At 32.1% G+C, this 23,629-nt stretch overlaps 2 protein-coding genes across 6 annotated transcripts; one reads left to right on the plus strand and one right to left on the minus strand.

Moving 5' to 3' along the window:
* Window positions 1–1,378: 1,378 nt before the first annotated feature.
* On the minus strand, window positions 1,379–15,048 carry aay (phosphoserine phosphatase). Of its 5 annotated transcripts, none has more exons than XM_089702655.1 (6): window positions 14,911–15,048; window positions 11,798–11,998; window positions 7,731–7,865; window positions 6,445–6,590; window positions 2,951–3,112; window positions 1,379–2,274 (listed from the first exon to the last, which is right to left on the minus strand). In XM_089702655.1, the coding sequence occupies exons 1-6, from the start codon at window positions 14,922–14,924 to the stop codon at window positions 2,168–2,170; spliced, it is 765 nt and encodes a 254-aa protein (XP_089558781.1). In that variant the 5' UTR covers window positions 14,925–15,048; the 3' UTR covers window positions 1,379–2,167. The 5 variants fall into 5 exon arrangements, with proteins under 5 accessions (XP_089558781.1, XP_089558782.1, XP_089558784.1 ...); XM_089702656.1 differs by having other exon boundaries at window positions 14,883–15,038; XM_089702658.1 differs by lacking the exon at window positions 14,911–15,048 and adding an exon at window positions 14,664–14,765.
* A 5,217-nt stretch (window positions 15,049–20,265) lies between these two features.
* Window positions 20,266–23,394, plus strand: LOC149483560 (mutS protein homolog 4-like). The gene is made up of 11 exons (XM_089702917.1): window positions 20,266–20,392; window positions 20,504–20,833; window positions 20,911–21,014; window positions 21,102–21,204; window positions 21,281–21,397; window positions 21,486–21,587; window positions 21,672–21,785; window positions 21,866–21,936; window positions 22,032–22,169; window positions 22,261–22,450; window positions 22,531–23,394. The coding sequence occupies exons 1-11, from the start codon at window positions 20,267–20,269 to the stop codon at window positions 23,392–23,394; spliced, it is 2,259 nt and encodes a 752-aa protein (XP_089559043.1). The 5' UTR covers window position 20,266.
* Window positions 23,395–23,629: the final 235 nt, after the last annotated feature.

Below are 23,629 nucleotides of genomic sequence, written 5' to 3' on the forward strand. Positions count from 1 at the left end.
AGTCAATACACAATCAATTTTCTTTTTTGTATGATAAGATATAAGCAATAATAGGATATAATATATGGGAAAGACTATTATTATAAATAACATAGAATAATAAAATAAACCAAAACATATTTCAAATAATAAGGCTTTATTTCTTAAAATAGGAAGTACACAGCCACAATTGACATTGTAATTTGGACCTTAATTATATAGACGTACAGCATAAATACGCATGAATCCATATTAAAATTAAATCTATAATATTCTCAATACGCATAACGTTATATAATTGAACTACCTATAAAATTATTGAATAACATAACCATTTCACAAACCGCACAGAACCAAGTCCTGATAAAATGAAAACATTTTGTACTCACAGTACAATAACATTTAAATGCTCAAGCAATAAAAAACTGGCAGTTACAAATACTTTTATAAAAATATTCAATATTTTGCTCGTTTATTAATTATATTCTATTAATATTTACAACAACAATACATTGTGATGTTTCGGATTATAATAAATGGTAAATTATAATGATATCATTGAACTAATATTTCTCTAGAATTTTCTAGACTACTGAAAAACTACATCACAAATTTACGAGTAACATTAACTAGTATTTGTACGAATTATTTATTTTACATGTATTTTAATAACTCTATAATAAAACCTTTGTATAAAAATATGCTATCATCGAAATATATAATTATAAAACTATATAGCATTTTCATTTATGAAATTATTCTCAAAAACGTTAACTTATTATACTAAGGGCCGATTTTTCAATGCTTGGATAAAACTTATCCGTCCAATAAAGTATTACACAATAATATTAAAATGTCACGTAAACTGTCAAATACGGGCAATTAGAATACGTTTTTAAAATGGTAGTTTAAGGGTGCACTCACACACATCAGTCACCGTCAAGTCACCGATGACTGATCGGTGACGGTTTGTGTACGTATCCACAAACACCAGTCACCGTCATGTTGTCCGTCAGTCACGTCGCCGGTTTGACTGAATCATTGAACACATACATCAGGTTAGTGAGTGATTAGACGTGTGTCACGCTAGAGAACATGTAGCAATTGACGGTAGCACGACGCTGACTGAACTGAGACGTGACGGCACCGGGTGAGTGGGGATAAAAGTATGATACATGTATGGAAAGATTATTTGACGTGCCTGACCGGGGACGTCACTGATAGATTTCGTGCCGGCGACTGTCGTGTGGGAACAGAGTCATACTAGAACTATTGATACATATTTTTTTTTAATCCTGTCCGGTGACGTGCCGTGACGGTGACTGATGTGTGTGAGTGCACCCTTATACATTATTCGACGAATAAGTTTTATCCAAGCATTGAAAAATCGGCCCTTAGAGGTTTCAATTGTTCAGAGCAATTAACTTAATTACAACTATATAAGTCAATAATACAAAATAAATACTAGCAATCACCCACAGCTTCTTTCGACCAAACCCTCTATCACGTTATATTTCAATTCTCCTTATATTATTATATCATAAATTTTGAAATAAAAATCATGCATTATTTTTTTTAATACAACAGATAAAAAGTATGATACTGAAAATATCAAAACATTTCAGGAAAATTAATTTATATTGGCCAAATGCCATCTTAATAAAAATATACTTATTAATTTTGTCTCTTTCCAACACCCAAAATTGTTCTTTGCTAGAGCGAGAAAGCCTTTTTAAAGTCATCCCCGCTCGAGCAAAAAATCCCTTCAAAAATAATGAAGTAAGTATCAATTATATATGTATTTAAAATCTAGAATAATTTTTACGTCACTATCCAATCATTCACTATTTCTTTGCGATAGAGAGAGATGGCAATATTAAGTAATGGTATTCCTTGGTCATACAAAATCCAAAATCCAAATGTTTTGAACATCTACAATTACAGTATTACAATGACATATCTTTGCTACTATTATTTAGTACGCAGTAGTATTAGAGCTGTGTAACAGAGAAAGAACATTTTTTATATCTCCTTCCCTGTCACATAACCTTAAAACACATAGTTACTCATATTTATTCATATTTGAAAAATAACTGAATTACTTCAATATCCAGGTACAAAATCTTTCATCACAATTCACACACAAAAATTAAAGTTTCATTCATAATAAAATAATTTGTTTTGTTGACTATTGTATGGTTTGTACCAAAAGAGAGTCAATGAGTTCCTGGAAGTTGGTGACGTACCAGGGCGATCTCTTCTTAACTTCCTCTCTTACTACGTTGCCGCCGAAACCTGGAAATTGATAAAACAATAAAGAATAATATTATTTACGGTAAGCCAGACTTTAATTCACCACATGTGTGTAACTTTATTTCTATAAATTTATAAAGAATAGATAAAATTCGATCACGAGGCGGGACTCGAACCTTTCACGCCAATCCGGGGCGGATGCCTGACCAACTCAGCCACTCGTGACTCGCCAGAGCAATCGAATTTATTCTATTCTTTCAGTTTTATGTGTCTATCGAGATGATTAACAACCATTTCAACCAATACGAAACAATTTTCAGTGAATACAATATTGTGACGATGGAACACGACCTTTTTTGTTCAGGGCCTTTTTTGGGCGGATGCCTGACCAACTCGGCCACCCGTGACCCGCCGGGTTCGAGTCCCGCCTCGTGATCTTGAGCTTGAGCTTGAGCTCAGTATATTTTAAAGAACATTCTTAAAGTCAATAAGGTTACAAATTTGTGCATTGCCAGATCATCACTTTTTAAATAATCACTAGCATCAAACCTAGAAACTCTCACTTACACTTACTCGATACCCACTGTATAAAATAAACTATAATTATACCAACCCAATTCAACTTTTTTTTGATTAAGTCAAATCAACAAAAAATGCCTATATATAAATAAAGCCTATATATAAATCAATTCAATTTTAATAATAAACTATAACTTACCAATAAAAGCATCAGCAGGCGGGCAAGCCTCCGCATCAGTTGCCCCATCACCAATCATCACCAGTCGCTGATAACCGTGCTGTTCCTTCAATCTTCTGATCACCAGTGGCTTACCACCCGACCGGGAGGTTGGCTCGTTCTCGTCGAAACCTGCGTATTCACCTGGAAAGATGAAATTAATTTAATAAAAGCCATGACAGGAATTACATAAATCGTATTTAGGGGGAAAAACCTAAGATACTTTTCTTTTTGAAGTTAAATTCAAGTTTTTTCTTTTTAGATGCATGTAAGATATTAAACGAAATATCTTGAATTACATAATTGTGTTTAATTCAACATATACCATCCATACCAACTATTATTTTTTGTTAATATTATATTTTCGACGCTGTAGTCGAATCCTGTTTTATACTACTTGAAACAGTTGAATTAAAGTGTTCAGTATCTACCTACCAATGTTATGAAAATCATGCCCTTATTATTAATCTACCTACATGTTTACATAATTTCTACCCTCATAGTTGACATAGAAACTGATTTAACGATACAATTATATTTATTGATACCACTTTCCTTATCATGATGACGTCACAAACAACACTTGCGGTGTGACCGATTTATTAAAGTGTTATTATCTAGACTATTTGTGATCAATTGAAGTACTTGAAAACTATCGATGTTGAGCTGTTTGTAATATTACCATTTAAGACCTAGTAGAGTCGAGGTCAAAATAACAATGGCAAAGTATTAATAATTTCCAAGGGTTCTTGTTTATTCAGAAAGGTTGTTTTGAGGTATTATTTACAATAATTTCTGGATAAAGATGTTCTTTGTTGCTATTGACAATAAAATTAACCTTCAATGACCGCAAATATAAAACTCAATTGGACTTATAATCCAAATAACTAATTTATTCTAATTTCTATTTCTTTATCATATGTATAAGAAAACCCACACAGTATTTTATCTAATCATAAACATATTTCTGACTAATACGATTACCTAAGAATTTCGGAGTATTCCAATATTGTTACTATGATATTAATTCGTAGAATACAAATTGATAGATTAAATCATTTGCAAAATAGCAAATAACATGATATTTAATTTATTCAACTAGCACGCAGAAACACCACCTGAATCTGTCCTTAATATTATTGTCCTAGCTTTCGCATAACTAAGCAAGTATATATTAACCGAAAACGAAAGTACCTAATAAAGGAAGAATAAGATCATTCCAAAACTTCTAAATAAATCTGGAAGTCACTGGATATTAATATAATAATACCAGAGAAATACGTCAACACATGCGATAATAGCAGAAGACGCCCCCTACCCCACGCGTCCGTCACGTGCACGCGTCAAAACAAAACAATTATATTGTATTGAAACAATTGCTACTCATGCCTAAAACAGTCCAATTTCTACTTTATGGGTATATGAATAAGGTCAAATATGATAATTAACGTAAGCTAGGCACTTTCGGGAACTAATTTATATGCATAAGTGTGCTATGAGTAGAAACACTACCATATAAATTAAAGAATAAGGTTCAAATTTGATTATCAACTTTCATTACTTTCAGGAACTAAACCAAATGTAGATGCAGTAGGTATTTGGAAAAAAAATCTACTACTAATCTACTTTACTTGTCACAAAGTTATATAAAAAAAACGGGTTGCACTCCGGGAGTGCCAGCAGAAGTGAAAACGCGCGTAGTAGAGAGGGAATAGCTAGACAGCTTCGCGAAAAAGCGTAAGACGGATGGAGAGTAGACACTCTCCGTCTTACGCTTTTTCGATCAGGTCACGTGTCCTGACGCGAGTTTAAGATTTTATACCCATTACAGAAAAAGTGCTCAACGCCGCTAAAGAAGTTTTCACTTCAAAAATAATAATAAATCGTATTTCAATGCTATTTTAAACCTTAATGTATATTAGATAAGAAACATTCCGTCGTAGGATAAATTTGATATAATTTACATCATGCAATGTCAACACGCCCAGTGGGGGTCTGACGATATTTAATCATTAAATAATATACCAATGATAAGTAGTTGTTTGTTTTTAGTATAATTACCAAGTATTTACTATTTATAGTTATGTATATTTTATATACTTTCGTGGGATGTTTGTTTCTGTAACGTTCATATGAGTAATAATGATCTTGCCTATAGCGTACAAAATTTCTTATTACATCGACAATTCAAAAACCTTTCCGCAATAATTTGTGCAATAATTTAATTAATAAATGAAATGGGATTTAAGAGGAAAATATTACTGCAAAATTAAAGGTAAAGTACCTTATATTTACTGAATATTTTCCTTATAAATTGTAGGAAAGCAGATGTTTTCCTCAAGAGGGACTTTTTCACAAAGTAACTAAGAACGTGTAAAGTTATTTAATACGAAGTGTGTTTTTCCCCTAATATCTACCTACATAAACCTTATTTATTTTGCCTCCTAATTCTACAAAGATATTTGACATTATAACTAATCAGCATTTATAAATGCCAATACACCGATTTTGCATCATAAAAAAGTGAACACTGAATAGTTCGTTTTATCTCAGGAGCTACTTAACTGATTTTAAACACAACCGTAGAAAGAAAAGTAAGCTACATAACTGCTTAGTCCAATAGGCATTATTTTTTAGCTTTATCCTCCGTACAGATAAGCTAATACAGAAAAGCATCTAGACTCTAGAGTCTAGAGTATTGCATTATAAGACATATTATTGCAGCTATAATACGACGAAAATCACCGTTTAAACGAGGCCACAGACAAGATAATTCAGAAAATCACCTAGAGTTTTGTGTTTTTGGACATCTATAACACGGCCAAATTCCGGGAACTACCCATCCCAGGTCATTTTTTCACGATAACGGTGCATCACAAGTCCCCAGAGTTATCAGTGACCCAGCGTGATTCAACACACGCTGATATATTATGATATTTATCCGCTTCGATATGTTAGTGTGTCGGGTTAAAGTGTATTTTATATGATGTGTATCCTTTGTTCCAAATCTTTACTTTTGGCAAAATCACCTATTTGGAAAAACAATTTTGCAAGACGATCTACGAGATCGAATATCTACGAAGTGTTAGTCTTATATTAAAGGTTTATTTGTCACTTTTCAGCTATATTAAATATTAATAGGGCCAGATTCATTACTTGCCTGATAGATCTTTTGACAATAAAATGGTACAATCCAGACCAATGGACTTGTTTAAAGAGCAACTAAAGTATCGTTAAAAAAATTCCTACATGCCCATTACTTAATTAGCTGCTAAAGCAGACTCAAAACCTATCTAAAAACTAGGCTTAAACAAATCAATAACGCAATTATCTTTAACACTTTTATACCTATCTCTATCAGAATACAATTATCACCTTCACCATTATCAATATCAATTCTTTCACTATCTTAATCATAAAAAAAGAAATAACAAATCTATAAAATCAATATTACACGGTAAGGTTGAATAACTCACCATTGAAGAAAAACTTCAATTTATTAGCATATACATTGCTCCTTGGTATAGAGAGTATGTCAGCAACTGGTTCTATTAGACTTCTGAAACCTCCGGACACGAGGTAGACCACCACACCTCTTTCTTGTAATAACTTTACTAATTCTCTGCAAAAAAAAAAATCTTTTGTTTATAATAAGTAAGAAATTTGGAGGGTATAAAGGTGAAAGTTAATGATTGGAATTAAAAGAAGACAAGGTATATTGCGGGACATTCACTAGATACTCAAATTGTACCGATTATAAATTCTTCTTTAGATGTTTGTTTTCTTTACATTAGAACAATTCTGGTACATTAGAACTTATTGTGTGAACGTATCGCTTATTAAACCAACTCAGTGTTGTAGATATTGAGAATGACTTCACAGGATTCTTAACAACTGGACTTCTTGCTTTTCGTCTTATTACCGAAATTTTCGCATATTTTTATCAAGCTAGGCCGGGCGAATTTTTTATTTCGTAGTGATTTTGGCAGGAATGGTAAAGGAAACGTACTCATTAAATACTTTTCACGCGCACACAGATTATTAAATAATTCATTATTTTGCTTGATAAGAAAGGGGATTTCTTCTTGTTTAACCTTGAAACTGAGGAGTCGAGTAATTTAAAATCAATACCATATTATTATCAACATGTATCTCTATGCCACGTTATCTATAATTCTATTTATAAATATTACAACATGAATGAAAGGCTTTCCTATGTTAAATTAATCGTCTTTACTCAATGAAAAGCTATGAAATCGTATGGAAATGTATGTTATAATTTAAGATATCATTGTTTTCGTTATTAATGGAGAAATTTGGCAATCAATGCTGTAATGAATTAAATATTTACACTATTGAGTCAGACGGGGTCGGGTCGCGGTGATAAAGTCACCTAAAGTGGTAATAACTGGATAGTTTCATGTGTCATGTATTTATGTAATGTATCGGTTAGTTTGTATTATGTCTCAATTCGTTATTTTAATGGGTATTTTATCACGAAGCCACACATGTATGTTGAATTGTAGACGCACGTGCAAGTAATGCTCTTTCTTTTGAAGTGTTTTTCAGAATATATATTCTACACAATTTATGTGGATTTGGTAGTAGTACTATTTTAAGAAGGTAATATGTAGATTATTAGGTTTATTATATACCTATGAGGTAGTTTTATATTGTATTCTTCTTTCTATACTGGTGTTTTCAAAACATTATTGCTACCTGTAAATTAAACAGCAAATGTATAATATCCAAAAAAACTTACGTGATCCCTGGTGTTAGTCGAATAGGGAATTCTTCTAGGTATTGTCTAATTTGACTGACAGTAGGTCTGATAATGTCTAGCCTCTTCTTAAGTGCCTCCTGGAAGGTCATGTTACCGCCCATGGCTTCAGCAGTTCTGTAAAAATAAAGAATACATTTTAGCACCGACAAGAACTCTATATAAAAGTATGTACTTCTATTTTTGGACTTCAAATTACGTTGTTGTATTGATTACAAATTTGGTTGCTATGTTTGTTATCATAAGATAATTTTTGAAATGTAATTCAACTGAAACATTTGTCGAATGCTATTAACAATGAACGTTATCGGATATAGGTAAGTAATAAAGAAGCAGTACAAGAAGATCTATAAAACAAAATATAAAACTAAATTTATTCTATAGGGTTTTTGCAAAATTGCATAGAAAAGTAATCTACGAATTTCTGAATAAGGGCACTTCTGTTACTATAAGCATAAGGGCAGGAGATTATTACGCTCACCCAAATAGATATTTATTTTACATTCTGGTATCGAAAACGCTTTCCTAAATAAGTCTGCCAGTTTCTTGTCCCTTCACAAGTCACCTTCAGGATGGTCAGGACCAGATTTTTGCCGAATTTAAGCCGGTTGTTTAGGGGCGATGACTTTTAAATTATTGGGTCTACTCAAAAACAAGTCTGCGGATATTTTAACCATATGTGCTTTGAGGCTATTCAAGGTGATCGTATGTAAATTATAAACAGTTTATTAGATATTATCATCGTATTTATTAAAATCCATAAAATCTGTGACACGAGAGCGTAAAAGTGTTTATGGGCTATATTGAAATGTTATGAAAACAATTACAATGGGCAACTGATTAAAAAACATGAACCTGTCGAGGAAGGAAGGTGGAATTCCTCCATCAAAAAAGGGAGGATCCTCGACCAGTCTACTCGACTGGCCGGCCGTTAAGGCCCCTATGGATGATGTCGGAAAGTTGTATATATTGCTCTGTAGCGAAAACATTTCGCTTGCGCGATTCAGAGCGAGGTGTCGCTACAAACCCAAAACATATTTTATCTATACTTAATACTTATAATAAATCTGTAGAGGCCAATTCTGTACATTAAATATACTTAAAAAAAACTATGAAGGGGTGATAAGAGATCGCTACTGATGCCAAAAATGCAATCAGTAAAATTTTTGTCTGTCTGTCTGTCTGTCTGTATATTCGCTATAGAAACAGAAACTACACGACGGATTTTAACCAAATTTGGCACAATTATTCTTCATACTCCTGGGCAGGTTATAGTAAAAGAATCATGTAAATCGGTGTAGAAACACCAAAGTTATACATGAAATACGCTATAAGTCATCGCGCGTGAATACAGAATCATGCCATAAGGATTATTTTTGTGTATCAGTTGCCGCGTTCGACGCGCTTCGCGGCGGGAGCTATAAAAAGGCGGCGGGTCTGCACCCGTTTCGCGTTGTCACGGCATCACGTGTGAACGGCTGAACCGATTTCGATAATTCTTTTCTATTATATTCCTTGAAGTACGAGGATGGTTCTTATGTAGAGAAAACGTAAATATGTTCCACGGGCGAAGCCGGGGCGGACCGCTAGTCATAAATAAATAGGTAATAACCATAATTTTAAGACAGGCTCATTTCCTTATATTCGGATAGTACTACCACAGATTATTAAAGTAGTATTACTTTTAAAAATACATAGGTATGTCTCCAACTTTTAAATTGAACCGGATAATATTTGCATCATTCCTGATGTGGCTGTTGACCGAGCTTGTTGACGTATCAAATAAAAATAACTTATTTATATTTCGAATCGCAATAGTTGTTTTTATTTTTGTATAAATGTATAATATCACACAGCCTCGATAAAATTATGCGCATTACGAACGGAAAAACAAGTCAGGATTTCGTCCTTATCAATCGTATAGATTATTATTTTATTACCAAGATTATATTTAGAAATTGTTTTGACTTTTGTATTGTGAAATTGTTACGCAAATTATTATCTATTCACAAAATATATATCATAATATTCTGCTATTTGTAATCAATCTACCTATTATAGAGAGGATTTTTTGTAAAAACTTTACTCAAAAACTACTCAGTCGACTTTAAAAAATAATTTATTAACTATTAGAAAGCCAAAGAAATCTTTACCGAGTAACGAAAGTCAAAAAGTAAGTCAATGGATCATGATGAAATATTTTTCTTATGAACTCATTCAAATCAAAAATCCAAATTCAATGAATAGGTAGGTACCTACTACCTACCTAGTTGTTAATATAGCATACTTTATTAAAAAGCCAGTCTGGATCTAATTATACTAATTTCATTATAATAAATCTTTAGACACTTCAACTTCAAGCTTTTATTTTTATTGAATTACTGCCATGCCTTTTATTATTAGAATTTATAACATTTTTCGTATAATGTTTACTTTCGATTATTATTTGAGTTTTTGTATAGTATCGTGCTCTAAAGTCTAAAGGTACTTTATGGCACCTATGCAATGTATTTTTTATATCTAACTGAATTATTTAATATTTGAACAGCACTCAACAATTTCTGCTTCATAAAATCAACAAGAATGACACACCTTAAACTATAAACAGCGTGTTCAATAATCGTACATAAAACAATGATATTATATATAGAAACAAGAGGTAGATACGTCATAAACGCACCAAAATTGCTTCCGTGAATTGGTCCTATTTGGGACCAATGCAATCAGTCAGATTGTCACCGGTCCCAGTGAGCGCATGTGCCGATAGGTACATTAAAGTTGTCGAAAATACCTTCCTGTGTGTTCAGAAAGTGCACGTATTCGTGCAAAAAAATAAAGAAAGATAAAGGAATATCATATCACAGGAAAATATATTAAATTATTACAGTTTATGAGTAAAAATAACAATTTACAATTCTTTATGAATGACACATGCTTGACACTTATATTGAAATAATGAAAGGGATAAAACATTGCTTCAATCACTAGTGTGACAAAGCTAGCGTACACTGTGTTCAAAGATTATCATGTAGATACGATTATTGAAAAAAGAACGGTTATTTTATTAATTTCGATTTGGGTAAATACTTGATTATTTTTATATTTAAATCCACACAGTGCATGTTATTAACAAATATATCTATTTATTATATACAAAGAAATCGTGATGGCAAAAATGATTTTTTTGCAAAAATGATGTTGAATATACGTATACATTAAAGAAAAGATTATTGCTGCTGACGAAAAATGCTATTTGCTTTTCTGTAAATAGCTATTGAACATAAATATTAAATTTTATTTGTGTTTTAGATAAAAAAGGCTTATACTTCATCCTTTCTTTTATTTCATCCTTTTTTTCATCTAGGCACCACTATTATTATATCCTACAAGTTGGAGTGATGACCTTGTACGGGTTTCGGGAACTGCCTTGAAACGAATAGCGTAAGATCGGTCCTTATGGAATTCTATAAGGAGGACTATGCTCAGCAGTGGGTGTTTATCGGGTGAAATGATGATGACCGAAAACGAACACCACAGCTAGTAATAAATACCTACTTAATACAGTTATATCTCCAAAAAAGTTTTTTTCATTTTAATACAACATCATAATAATAATTAAATAGTAAATGAAATTGTCACATTTATTTACTTGTGCAGGAAACGTAACATCTATAACATTGATGATTGAACCTTCTGTGTCGTTAGTCTATGCCAATTACCATGGCAACTATTTGTTTATTTATATTTAATTGGTGACTTCTTATGACTTTTGCTTACACCTGCGCGGAAGTGACAAACTATCTTTGTCTTTATTGTTTATATCATTTTATTAGTGCCATCTCTCTTATACAGTCTGTCAATGTAATAAATTAAGTAAAATTAAACTTGTATTTGTGTGTGCCTGACACTGCATATGAAGTATTTTTTTTGGATATATTGTGAGTATATATAACGTATCTATATATAAAATATCATTGACATAAAATCAACAACAACGACACACCCTAAAATAGGTATATACAGGCTGTTCAATAATCGTATGTACTTACAGCCTTTTCACCTCGTCTCCTTTGCCGCAGAAATTTGCAAGCTCATCGATCCCCTCGTCCCGTATAACCGTGGAGTCCACATCGAAGCAGACACAGTCAGCCGTCCTGAACACCTCTTGAACACTCTGTTGAGGCGACATGACGCTTATGGAAACCAACGATAGCGTCCTTAGAGTCGCGAATTGGAGATTGTTTTTTAAACTGTAGAACAAAAAAAATAAATAAATTGTTAGTTTAGAGTCGCGTATTGCACATTTCTTTGAAATGTATATCAAAAAAAATATACATAAACTAGCTGTGATTAAACTAAGTACCTAACTACTTAATTATTCTTTAAACGATGAATTAAGTTGTTTAATTATTTAAATTACAAGCTAGGTTAAATTTACCGGTATTAAATAGACTGAATTGGCATTAACAAACTGCTAACAACACTAATGTTATAATGAGGAATTAAACTAAATGTCTATTGTACTTATAATAGTTTTATGAAGCATGCGGTTAAATGGTCGTGGTTAAATATTTTTAAATTTTACGTTGACGTAGTTAATACAAAGGTTTCTATTCAAGTTTCCATTTTCCTTAACTAGTACCTTTTTCAATAACATGCTGTACTACGCAAATTGCAAGTAAGGAAATCAAGTAAATAAATGTTGTTTGCCCATGAACTAAATTACTTAATACATATTTACTGATAACAGTCATGACCGATATTCCATAATAATTAAAAATACACTTGAATCTCGATCATACTCCCGATTAATAATTTCTTCCCCCACCAAGAAGTTTGCCGGGCGCTATACTTGCCTCTCTTCGTTGTTTACAATTTTTAATATTTTATAGAATGTTATTAAAAGTTTATAAGTATTAAACATGCATAAGTAGGTACGTGCAAAAATTTGTCTTCATCAAAAAATACCTGGTCAGAGCCATTTTCACTGTCTTCTTATAATCACAAAAGAAAATTCAATATAACCGCACGATTTGCGTGAACTTTCAATACTAATAAACTAATAAATGGAACCCACTTGACCGGAAACTGTCACGAACACGCCTCCGTCGAGTGTGATATCATATAGTACAGTGTCCTCCGTGCGCGTTATCGCCTTTTATTTACCAACCCCTACAAGATAACGCGATGATGCGAGCTACAACACTTTTCTCTGAGAGCTACGTACTATGAATGACGTCACGCGTCATCTGGCCCACAAGATGTGTGTAGACCGCTGTGATTACTGAAGTAGGGGCGACGATTCGACAGTCGTCTCGCTCACTCGCGATAGAAGAATATGGAATGTTTGTTGAAACGCTCGTTTTGCCATTTGCGTCGGTCGAAAATCGCCTTATCTTACGACGTTAACGGGACTGATAATAACTTGTTTTGTAAAAACAAACCCATTTTTTTAATTACGTTAAAATTTCATAAGCAGGTATAGGCATAACTTACACTTTTTGCATGAAAAATGTGCAAAAAATATAGTAAGTAGGTACTTAAATAAAGAATAAGTACCATTAAACGGTTGGAATACCAATGTTATTTACAGAAGGTATTAATCAAAATTTTGAAATGGACATGTAGTTATCATGCCTAAAAATACTATTTTATAAAAAATTATATTCTAATCCATTAAAAAAAAATACACCATGTATTATAGAAATTTGATAATAATCAAATAATTTCCAAAAATAGCTGTTAATTTAATTTGTACCTACACCATACATTACCATTAGTATATCTATTATAAGATAATGAGCTTCTATACAATCTATACTAATAAACTGTAAAATATTTGAACCAAAATTTACTAGGTCATGCTATAGATTGCAGCTGCATAAATTTTGTGTTTTGTTCACAGATCACAAATTTTGTTATCTGTAATGTTACTTCATAACTATTATTGATTAAAATGTTGATTTTCATGATAACATTGTTAACAGGCAAACAGTACAATATTTTTTCTGAACACTTCAATTATATTTATTATCATTTTATAAGGTTATCATTTGGAGGTGATCATGCTAATGATGCATGGACTAGTTTATTTGCATTTTCATCATACTGTTAATCATATCACTGGCTTAAAATAAATATAGTAAACATGACTGGAAATTTTGAGTTTATTTTTATTAAATAATAAGAAGTTGCCGCTTATGATCAGGCTCTAAATATAAAGAATAATTAATGATAAAATATGTTCATATTTGGCATGTCTGTAGTTTTGCCTGTAAACTGCTTTCTATTGATAATGTACATATTATAATATTTATTTTATGCTTAATCTATAAACAGAAAGAAATATATACAGTTGCGTCTGCTAGTTTTGCAAGGTTTTAGTACATACTTAACAACATTTAAAATTTATAACATTTTACCACCAGTTAAAAATACTGCAATAATATGATTTATTATTGTTAAGCTGCTAAATATTTCAACCAGGTTCTACTGGGACAGAAATCTACTTAGTCATCCACATTATAAACATATTGATTTTAATAAGGAAGAAAATTTTACTTCATATGCACAATTACTTCACAAAATATCTCATTTAGTACTGTGTTAGTAGTTCATCACAAAACAGCAGTAATCAATAGGCTGGTTATCAAAAAGCCAACATTCATTCCTTCCAGTTTGAACCAGACTGGGGCTGATAAATTTCTATAGTACTTTATTGTTAATAAAGATATTTTGTGGATGAATACGCTAATATAATAATTGTATAGTAACAAGTAACATGTCAGTAGTGTGGAATAACTTTATAGTAACAATTTTCAATGTCAAAATATTTTGTTAAACTGTTAAATATAATTAAAATGTATTAAATAATTAACTGAAAGTAACATATTTGTAAATGATATATTAACTTACTTGCAAAATACGCAATCCCAGTATTTGAACAACTTTTTTTATTAAACAGAAAGTTGACACGAGTACTATTAGCGGGATGTTTTATATCAGTTAATAAGTTGCCAACAATTATTGTGAAACACTATTTAACTATTGCTGATTCATGACAAATAGAAATTGGAATTAATTAAATTGTCTGTTCCAGTTAACCTTGCTAACGAATTGTACAAAACAACTTACCTGTAAACCGAATAAGAAAATCTCTTACATTAACGGCACCATGCTCTTGAGTCTTTACTTTTGTGGAGAAGGATAACTGTATAAGTGTTTTCTGTTAAATTAAATTTGAATAGAATTGATTTTAGTAATATTATTATAAACAAACAAAACAATCAGCTGTAATCTGGTGTAATTTTTATCAATGGATCAAAATGTCACTCTCAACCTCTGAACAACGATCATTCAACTCTCAAGTCTCAAAATGTCAAAATGCCTGTTAGAAAATTCGTCTAAAAACAGTATATTCTATGATAGCACTTTTTTTAAAAGATTTATTCAGCGTAATTTTTTTTGTTTTATGGGTAATTCCAAGAATTACTAAGGTTAGATACAGATTTTCTGGTTACGAGTTACATATAAATGTATAATTTTGGCGCAATACAATACTCCTGTTATTCCAGATTCCAGAACGTAGTCACCAATGACGCGGGAAATATTTGAATTTTATAAGTAATAAATGAAATAGAATATAGGTAGTTAGAACTTTTATTTAAAAAGTTTAATCGAACTTCTCGTAGTCAGGTGATTTCGAGAAACGATTTATAAGTTGTTGGAAATTGGACAATGAATGTTGTGAAAAGAGGCACCCTTAGTACTAGCTTTAAGCGCAAAGGAAAAAATGAGTTCGTTTTTAGAGATGATACAATGGGTAAGATTAGAAAATAAGAATCAAGTGAAATTATATCAAACTAATGTACCTCACCTTGAAATTTGTATATTTTTGCAAGGCATTCGCGGGGCTATAACAAAATTACCCATTATGTCTGCTTCGTTACAAACATCAAGATCTTGTGCAAAAGGTCCTAGATATCAATTTAGTAAAAACAATGAAATAGAAAGAAAACGAAAATTATCCATGGGACCACCCGCAGGACTACCTCCAACGGTGAAAAGAAAGTAAGCATTAATAACTAGGTAAAAAATGTTGTTCGTGTAACGGTGTATACCTAATCATTAAAGTTCTATAGATGTAGGTAATTACTATTGTATAATTTATTTAAATAAACAATTAACGAACACAGACTAATAACATCAAGTTCTAAATTGGATTCGTCGTCAAGTTCTCGTATACCGCCCCGCGTTTTAGCGAGTGACTCTGCAGTTTTGGATTCATCTTTTTGCACGCCAAAGAACCGACCAGCTGCTATACGATATATTAGTAGCAGTAGCAGGGGTATGATGTATAATATTATAATTGATTTAGTGATTTGAACAACATTCATATAATAACTTAGAGATAACTTTCAGGACCACACAGCGGAAATCGATCAGCACGATCGACAAACACAAGCTTTGTCGAAGCTAGTGTAATATTGGGTAGGTACTTAAATACTTATTTTTTACTATAAGTATAATATCAAAGACAATGTTATCAATAAAAATTACTCTTCATAACTCATGAAAGTTTTGTATTCATTTCATCATTGTCTCAAAGATATCATTCGGTAATCTTTATTTATGCTTCTCACTAACATAATATTATACAAATAGTCCTTAGGTACCTACTTTTCAGAACAAAAAACACTTAAATATAGTAATATTTTAACAAGTTCCTACCTTCAGCTATTTCAGAAGGTCGCGGTATGGCCCGCGGAGAAATAGGAATGGCTGCTATAGACCTTCGGCATCCAAATTTAATCCTATGCCAATTTAGCGATACGTTGCTATACACTCACACTATGACGAAGATAAACTTTTTCAACCCTGTTGAGGTGACTTTCAGCAAAATGTAATCTTTAAATCATTGATAACCTTCCTTAATGGTATCTGTTTTGTAAGTGATAAAAATTTAAAAAGTATCTGTGACTTAATAATCTTTATATCTATTTTTATATAATCTAAGCAAAATGTTTGTGTTTGTGTTTGATTTCAAAATAACTGTTTTCTCAATAGGTAGTGCTTATTTTAAACTTAGGTTTTACTTCATGTAGGTACAAAAACTATGTAACGTCGTTCTCTTTAAATTATAAGTGAAAAATAGAGGAGATGGCCTGGCCATGGCCATCATTTTCCTCTTGGTCATTATATTATAATGAGACGAGAGTGACGAAGACAAGTTAGTAAATATATTTAATTGTCCGATGTACCGCCCTTTTTACCGGTTCCTACGCGAACGAAGTAGCAGGCTATCCAGTAGCTGGTCCGAGCTGTCAGACTGACGCGTGAGATCTCTGTCCGACGCTATCGCTATATCTCTCATTATCTGCTCAAAAAAAAATCGCGTGACCCATCCCTACAAAAACGTTTGTTGAAAGAAAAGTATAGCTCAGATTACGAAAAAAAAATACTGTTAGATAGGTAATGAAATGAGGCATCATTAGAGTAGAAAATATATACTTCGAACTTACAATTTCATATTTTAAAAAAAATGATAATACTTAATTGTACTTTTTTTTGTTAGATTTTCTCGCAATTTAATTTTATTACGACAAATTTATGCGCTCGGCTTCATTTTTACTTATTTATTTTAAAACTAGACTATATTTCCTTTAAAATGAATGCATAATATATACAAATTATACAGGATATGTCTATTATTTTTACTAATAAAAATGACTCGGCACGCTATCCGGATCGTTACGTCCTTGGCCATTGTTACGTTTCAAATATTTTAAAATGTTGAATCTGCGTAAATATAAGAATGTAATAGATTTATATTAGTAATTACTTAATCTAGATAGTTTCTAGTACGTATATAACGTATCAAAATATAAAAATATAGTTTCAACAATTCGTAAACAACACCGAAACCCGCCATGTTTGGAACGCGCATTTTGACCTACATTATTTGTTAAAAATAAGAACTTTGGCTAATGAAATACTACAATACGTATATATCACTGTAAAGAGAATTTTATATAGAAAATTATAACATATAACACACAAAGGAAGAAGTAATAACATTCAAGTAATCACGCCATTTTTGCGCAGCGATATTTTGCTCGGCACGGTGAAAAAATGACGGCCTTTGAAACTGGTCTGTCATTAAAACAGGACGTCAAATTGTATGAACCTTTGTTCTAAAGTAGTCTCTGGTTCTCTCCAGATAATAAATGTGACAGCTGTGGCACAGATACTCAACCAAATTTGAATAGGGCAAGCTTTACGACAGGTATAATTTATGGGCACGGTTGTTACACGGACTGATAAGCATAAAATTTTTTTTGTAACCTGAGAGCCCCTTATTCTCAAGTGGCTATGCTAGTCAAGTGGCATTTATCATTTCATTTGTAAATATAGACACGTGCAACAGTGCAGGATAAGATTATTCTGATTAAATAGATAATGGCTGGCATATCCTTAAAAATTCATGCGATATTTTTAGATAATTGTCCCGCATACATTCTGTGAAGGAATACAGCCCAGCCAATTGTACCAATTGATCAAAGATCAATATCCTCTGATCAATTTAACAGCTGTGCAAAGACGACATTTTAATGATGCGACTGGAAGACAGCAAATACAATCACTTTGTGCGCCACAATATAGCGCAGTCTACCTTCAAGTATTGCATAAGTACCTAAATCGTCATATTCATCATCATTAAACATAAAACTACCTACTTATAGATTATTCTCAATAATAGATAATTTCTTCGTGATATTTAATTTTAATTCATTCATATAATATTATCATACCTTTATCAAGTAGACCGGGAGATACTGACACAAAATTTCGAGTCATTTGTAACAGGATGGCGGTTCTACAGGGTTCTTAGTACGCAATGACAAAAAGAAAAATGATGGTGTGAACGCTGGTACCGGCGGCTTAGTCGCGTGGGCGTTAGTCGAACTCGTCGGAAAATAGCGAAAGTCAAACGATTTGTAACAGTATGGCACTTATTTTTCCTGTAAGTTTGAGGATCAACGAATATAAATACAAAATTTCAAAGATCTAGGTGTTGGAAATCTTCACTTATATAAATTAATAATAAATTTATTTTTCAAGTATGACAGCACTTTTTCCCCCTACTAGAAGTATGGCAAATATAATAATGGTCACATTTTATCAAATACTCTCCAAAAAGCCAAATGCAATACTGGTACAAAAAGATAGGCGAAATAAAAAAATTTTGCAGATTTTCGGCGGTATGGCGACCATTTGGAATCGTCCGAAAAGTATGGCATGGCGATTTTCGTAAATGGCTGCACGACGATGGTTACCTGTGCAAAAGTTAGCTTGGTACAAATGGTTGAATAATTGTTTTTTTTAAATCAACACATTCGCGTCGGTATGGCGGGCTGTAAGTCATACCGGAAAAGTATGGCATGACACTACCGCCTACTTCTTTTTTATGGGCTATCGGTAAATTCTAAAATTTTTGTGTTACAAATCGTTTGTCTTTCGCTATTTTTCCGACGAGTTCGACTAACGCCCACGCGACTAACCCACCGGTACCAGCGTTCACACCATCATTTTTCTTTTTGTCATTGCGTACTAAGACCCCTGTAGAACCGCCATCCTGTTACAAATGACTCGAAATTTTGTGTCAGTATCTCCCGGTCTAAAGTATTTCATTTATTGCGGCATTAAATTCATTTTTACCTATCATATTTTGATGACTTAAGTACGATGACATTTTTTAAGGCTGAGGCTTGGCTGAGGCATGAGGTATAATAGAGAGGGGGCAAAGGAAAATTAAATATTGCATAAGTCATGATTATGATAATGATGAAATATGAATTATTGATATTATTTAATGATTATATTCTCTATGATAACAATAACCATGTTTCAGGTTTTACGCACTCACAGCTGCTGCAGCGGTGCTCAAATATGTTGAGTACATACAATGCATAGTTTTTGCCAGAGAATCTATTAAAATCGAATATCATTCATCTGAGAATACAATGATTATTGGTACCTAAAATCAATGTAACTTTTTCTACAGTTCTGAATTTAATTCACCCAATAAAAATGTCGTTTATTTACTCGTAGATGTAGGTACAGCAACACAATTAGAGCTTGTTCAGCCTTTAGTACCATCAGCAGGGCCAACTTGTTGTTTACTCGGTGTTCTTGGTCCAACTTACACTGTAGGTGGTATAAGGGCATTGAGAGCTGCGATACTCCAACCTTCTTGTAAAAAGGAATTTATTGAAGCTAGATTGGATGCAGTGCAAGAACTGATTGAAAATGATTCTGGAATTATGTCTGGGTTACAAGTATCAATGCGTTTTTATTCCTCAAATTCGTTTTTTTTTTTTTCAAATAAAACTTTGTTATATCAATGGTTGATTCTGTCCTTCTACAAAAAACTTCTATTTTTCTTAATCTAGGACACTATAAAGAAATTGTCTGAAATAGATAAAATTCTATTACTCTGCATAGAGACAAACCAACAAATGGATAAACATGGAGAAGCGCAGCTGAATCAAACGCTTCTCTTGAAAACTACTATGGATATGGTCCCAAATTTGGTAGACGCTTTGAAACCAGCTGAGAGTGGTCGACTTAGGAAAATTAAGATGGTACCGTTGCAAATCCTTTTGCGCGTTTCTGTTTTCCTTTCCCAGTAAATTGTTATGTATGTAATGTTTATTATATCATATGTAATGTTTAATGAAGTCTTATGTTATTAGGATTTTGAAAACCCACATTACAATGAAATAGCAGAACGTATACGGGGTGTTTTGTTGGATGATGCCCACCTAGAGAAAGGTGCTATGGGAAGTCTTCAGAGATGCTTTGCTGTGAAACCAGAAATCAATGGCCTTCTAGATGTAGCTAGAAGAACGTATTCTGAACTCATTGAAGATATCCAAAAGATCGTTGAACAACTTAGCGAGACTTATGATTTACCCATTCGATTGAATCAAAATGTTATGAAAGGATTTCATATTGTTTTACCTGTTGCTCCTAAAAACAGGAGAGATTTCAATGTTAACGATTTACCTGCAATTTTTATACAGGTTGATAATATATTGATCTACTTGCTCTATTAAAAATTATTTTGTCATCTATTTCAAGTAAATTAAGTATTTTGTAGGTACATTTTAATGGATCGTCTGTGACAATGACAACAGAAGAGCTAGTTGTACTTGACCACCAAGCGAAAGAAGCTCTTAATGAAATTCAGAAAATGAGTAATATGTATGGAAAATTGTTTTATTATAGTACCTTCTCAAAAAGACCTACATATCGAAAATAAAATACCATGTCTTCATTTTCCCTTTTTAGTGTTATTTCTGCCCTACTGAAGGACTTGAGACCTTTTATGCCAAGTCTTTACAAGCTTTGTGAAAATGTCGCAGAGTTGGATATTCTGATAGCTTTAGCGCAAGTAATATTATTTGATTGTCTCTTAATTTTTTAACATTTGAAATTGTAAATTAATTTGTGTGTGTATTTTTTTTAAGATTAGTACAGTTGGCTCATACATTCGTCCAGAATTTAACGACTATATGGATATTAGGAATTCTGTGCATCCTCTTTTAGACTATAATAGTCAAGTTATGCCTATTCCTAATGATGTGGTAACAGTTTTTATTTCAAATTAAATATCTGTACCTAGACATATTTCATTTTATTGATTTTATGTTAATAGTGGTTGAAATGTTTCAGTTTGCAAGTCCTGAATATAATTTTACAATAATTACGGGACCGAATATGGGAGGAAAGAGTATTTACATCAAGCAAATAGCTATCATGCAAGTTATGGCTCAGGTAAGCTTACTAAGTATTTGATCATTATTTCAATAGTACTTTAATAATTATTAGCTTTAGTAAATTAACTTTTTTTCCTTTCAGTTAGGTTGTTTCATTCCAGCCACTAATGCTGTTCTGCGACTTTGCGACCGTATTTTTTCCAGGATAGGTTTTAATGATAGCGTCGAGTTAAACGCTTCCACATACGTAATTGAGGTCTAAAAATTCTTAATTTTTTGTAATAAAACTGTTTCCTAAAAATTTATGAGGATTATTTATCGTCATTTTCATTGTAGATGAAAGAAATCCAACACATATTGAAAGGGCTTACTCGATGTAGCTTGGTTATTATAGATGAGTTGTGTAGGTAAGACCATCATAAAATGCCTACCAAAATAAAATGTCTGATATGTAAGTAAGTATGTATAAGAAAATATTAAAAATTAACAAATAATATTCTAGAGGCACATCAGTCGAAGAAGGTACGACCATTGCATGGGCAATATGCGAAGAGCTAATAGCAAGCGAAGCATTCACATTTTTTACAACACATTTCATGTATCTTACTAGACTGGAAGACCTGTATTTCAACGTTGTTAAGTAAATGATGCTTAAAAACGCTTTTATTAAGTTTCATCGACATCGTATGGAATGAAACCTCGATAAAAACAAAAATTACATAAATTTTCAGCCGACATACAGCTGTTGCAGAAGAAGACACGGAAAACTCAGAAAAAAGGCTCATTTATCAACACAAAATCGAATCAGGAATATCCAAAATTGAAAATTACGGCTTAGCCTTAGCGGCTAAAACTAATTTGCCTGAAGAAACCGTGAACCTGGCTAAGGAACTGGCTCAATTAATTGCAACAAGGAAAAAGGTTTGCATAAAAATTAAATACAAATCCTCAGGTTTAATGGCAATTAATAATACTTAACTGATGTAAAAATATTTTTTCAGCCCCAACATTACCTAATAGACAATGGATGCGATGATCGTACTGTATATGGAATCAATGCTAAAATTGCACAAGAAAAGAGGCAGAATCCCAATATTAATCTGGAAAGTGTAGTTAAAAAATTCGCGCAAGAAAATACAGAATTAGTAGAAAAGCTAAGGATGCAAAGCAGCAATGATATAACAATTTTAAACACGAAAAATACAACAGAAGGGTCGAGTGTTATTAATTCTGATAGTAATTCTGGCAATAATGAAGAAAGAGCGCAATATGATAAAAACGTGATGAATAGTAGTATAAGTAATAACAACGAGGAAATTGTAATAGATAAAAACATGAATCCAACATCAGTAAAATTTTCAACAGAATTACTCAATACTTTTCTGAATACTACGGATACTCTTGATGCTAAAAACGATGATAGCTGTAAATCACTGGTATGTAGAATATATGAAAATGTAAGAAATCCAGGAGCTGACCTTGAATTACACCATTCCAATGAGTTAAGAGTGAGTAATAAAAGTATGAATTTTTATGATGACGATAAAATTTCCGTTAATCAGCAAGATTCGTCTAAAAGAATAGACAACAGTAACAATTTGAACGTAAACGATGATATACTAGAATCACAATCAAATATGAATAATTACATTCAGTGTTCTAGTAAAGAATCTGAAACTGATTCAGATTTGGCTGAAGCTTTAACCCAAAGGATAGAAGAATGTAGTTCAAACTCAAAACAAAGCTGTGAAATTTTATCCAGCGATGAAGAACTGATGGAAGAAACCATTAATGAAATAACAAATGAAATTCACTTTGAAAATCTTGTGCTCACTCCACCACCTGCTTTTCGGGATATTATGTAGATTATAGTTAATTTTAATACAAAATTTTAACAGCTCTAACTATACTATTTTCTTTTTTTCTATTTTTTAACTACTGTAGTCCACTGTGCTATTGTTTTACATTTTACAAAATGATATAATGTAGAAATTACAAGCCATGTTTTCTGTGCATAATATCAAGTAGGTTTGAAATAGGAAAATACCTTAGATTATGGATTGGTCTTAATCTAAGGAAAATACTATTTTTTTATCCCCC

Source organism: Colias philodice, chromosome 13 (genome assembly GCF_061535455.1).
Source record: "Colias philodice isolate Cphi_HAF_F1 chromosome 13, ilColPhil1 Martin Lab GWU primary, whole genome shotgun sequence".
NCBI classification, from domain to species: domain Eukaryota; kingdom Metazoa; phylum Arthropoda; class Insecta; order Lepidoptera; family Pieridae; genus Colias; species Colias philodice.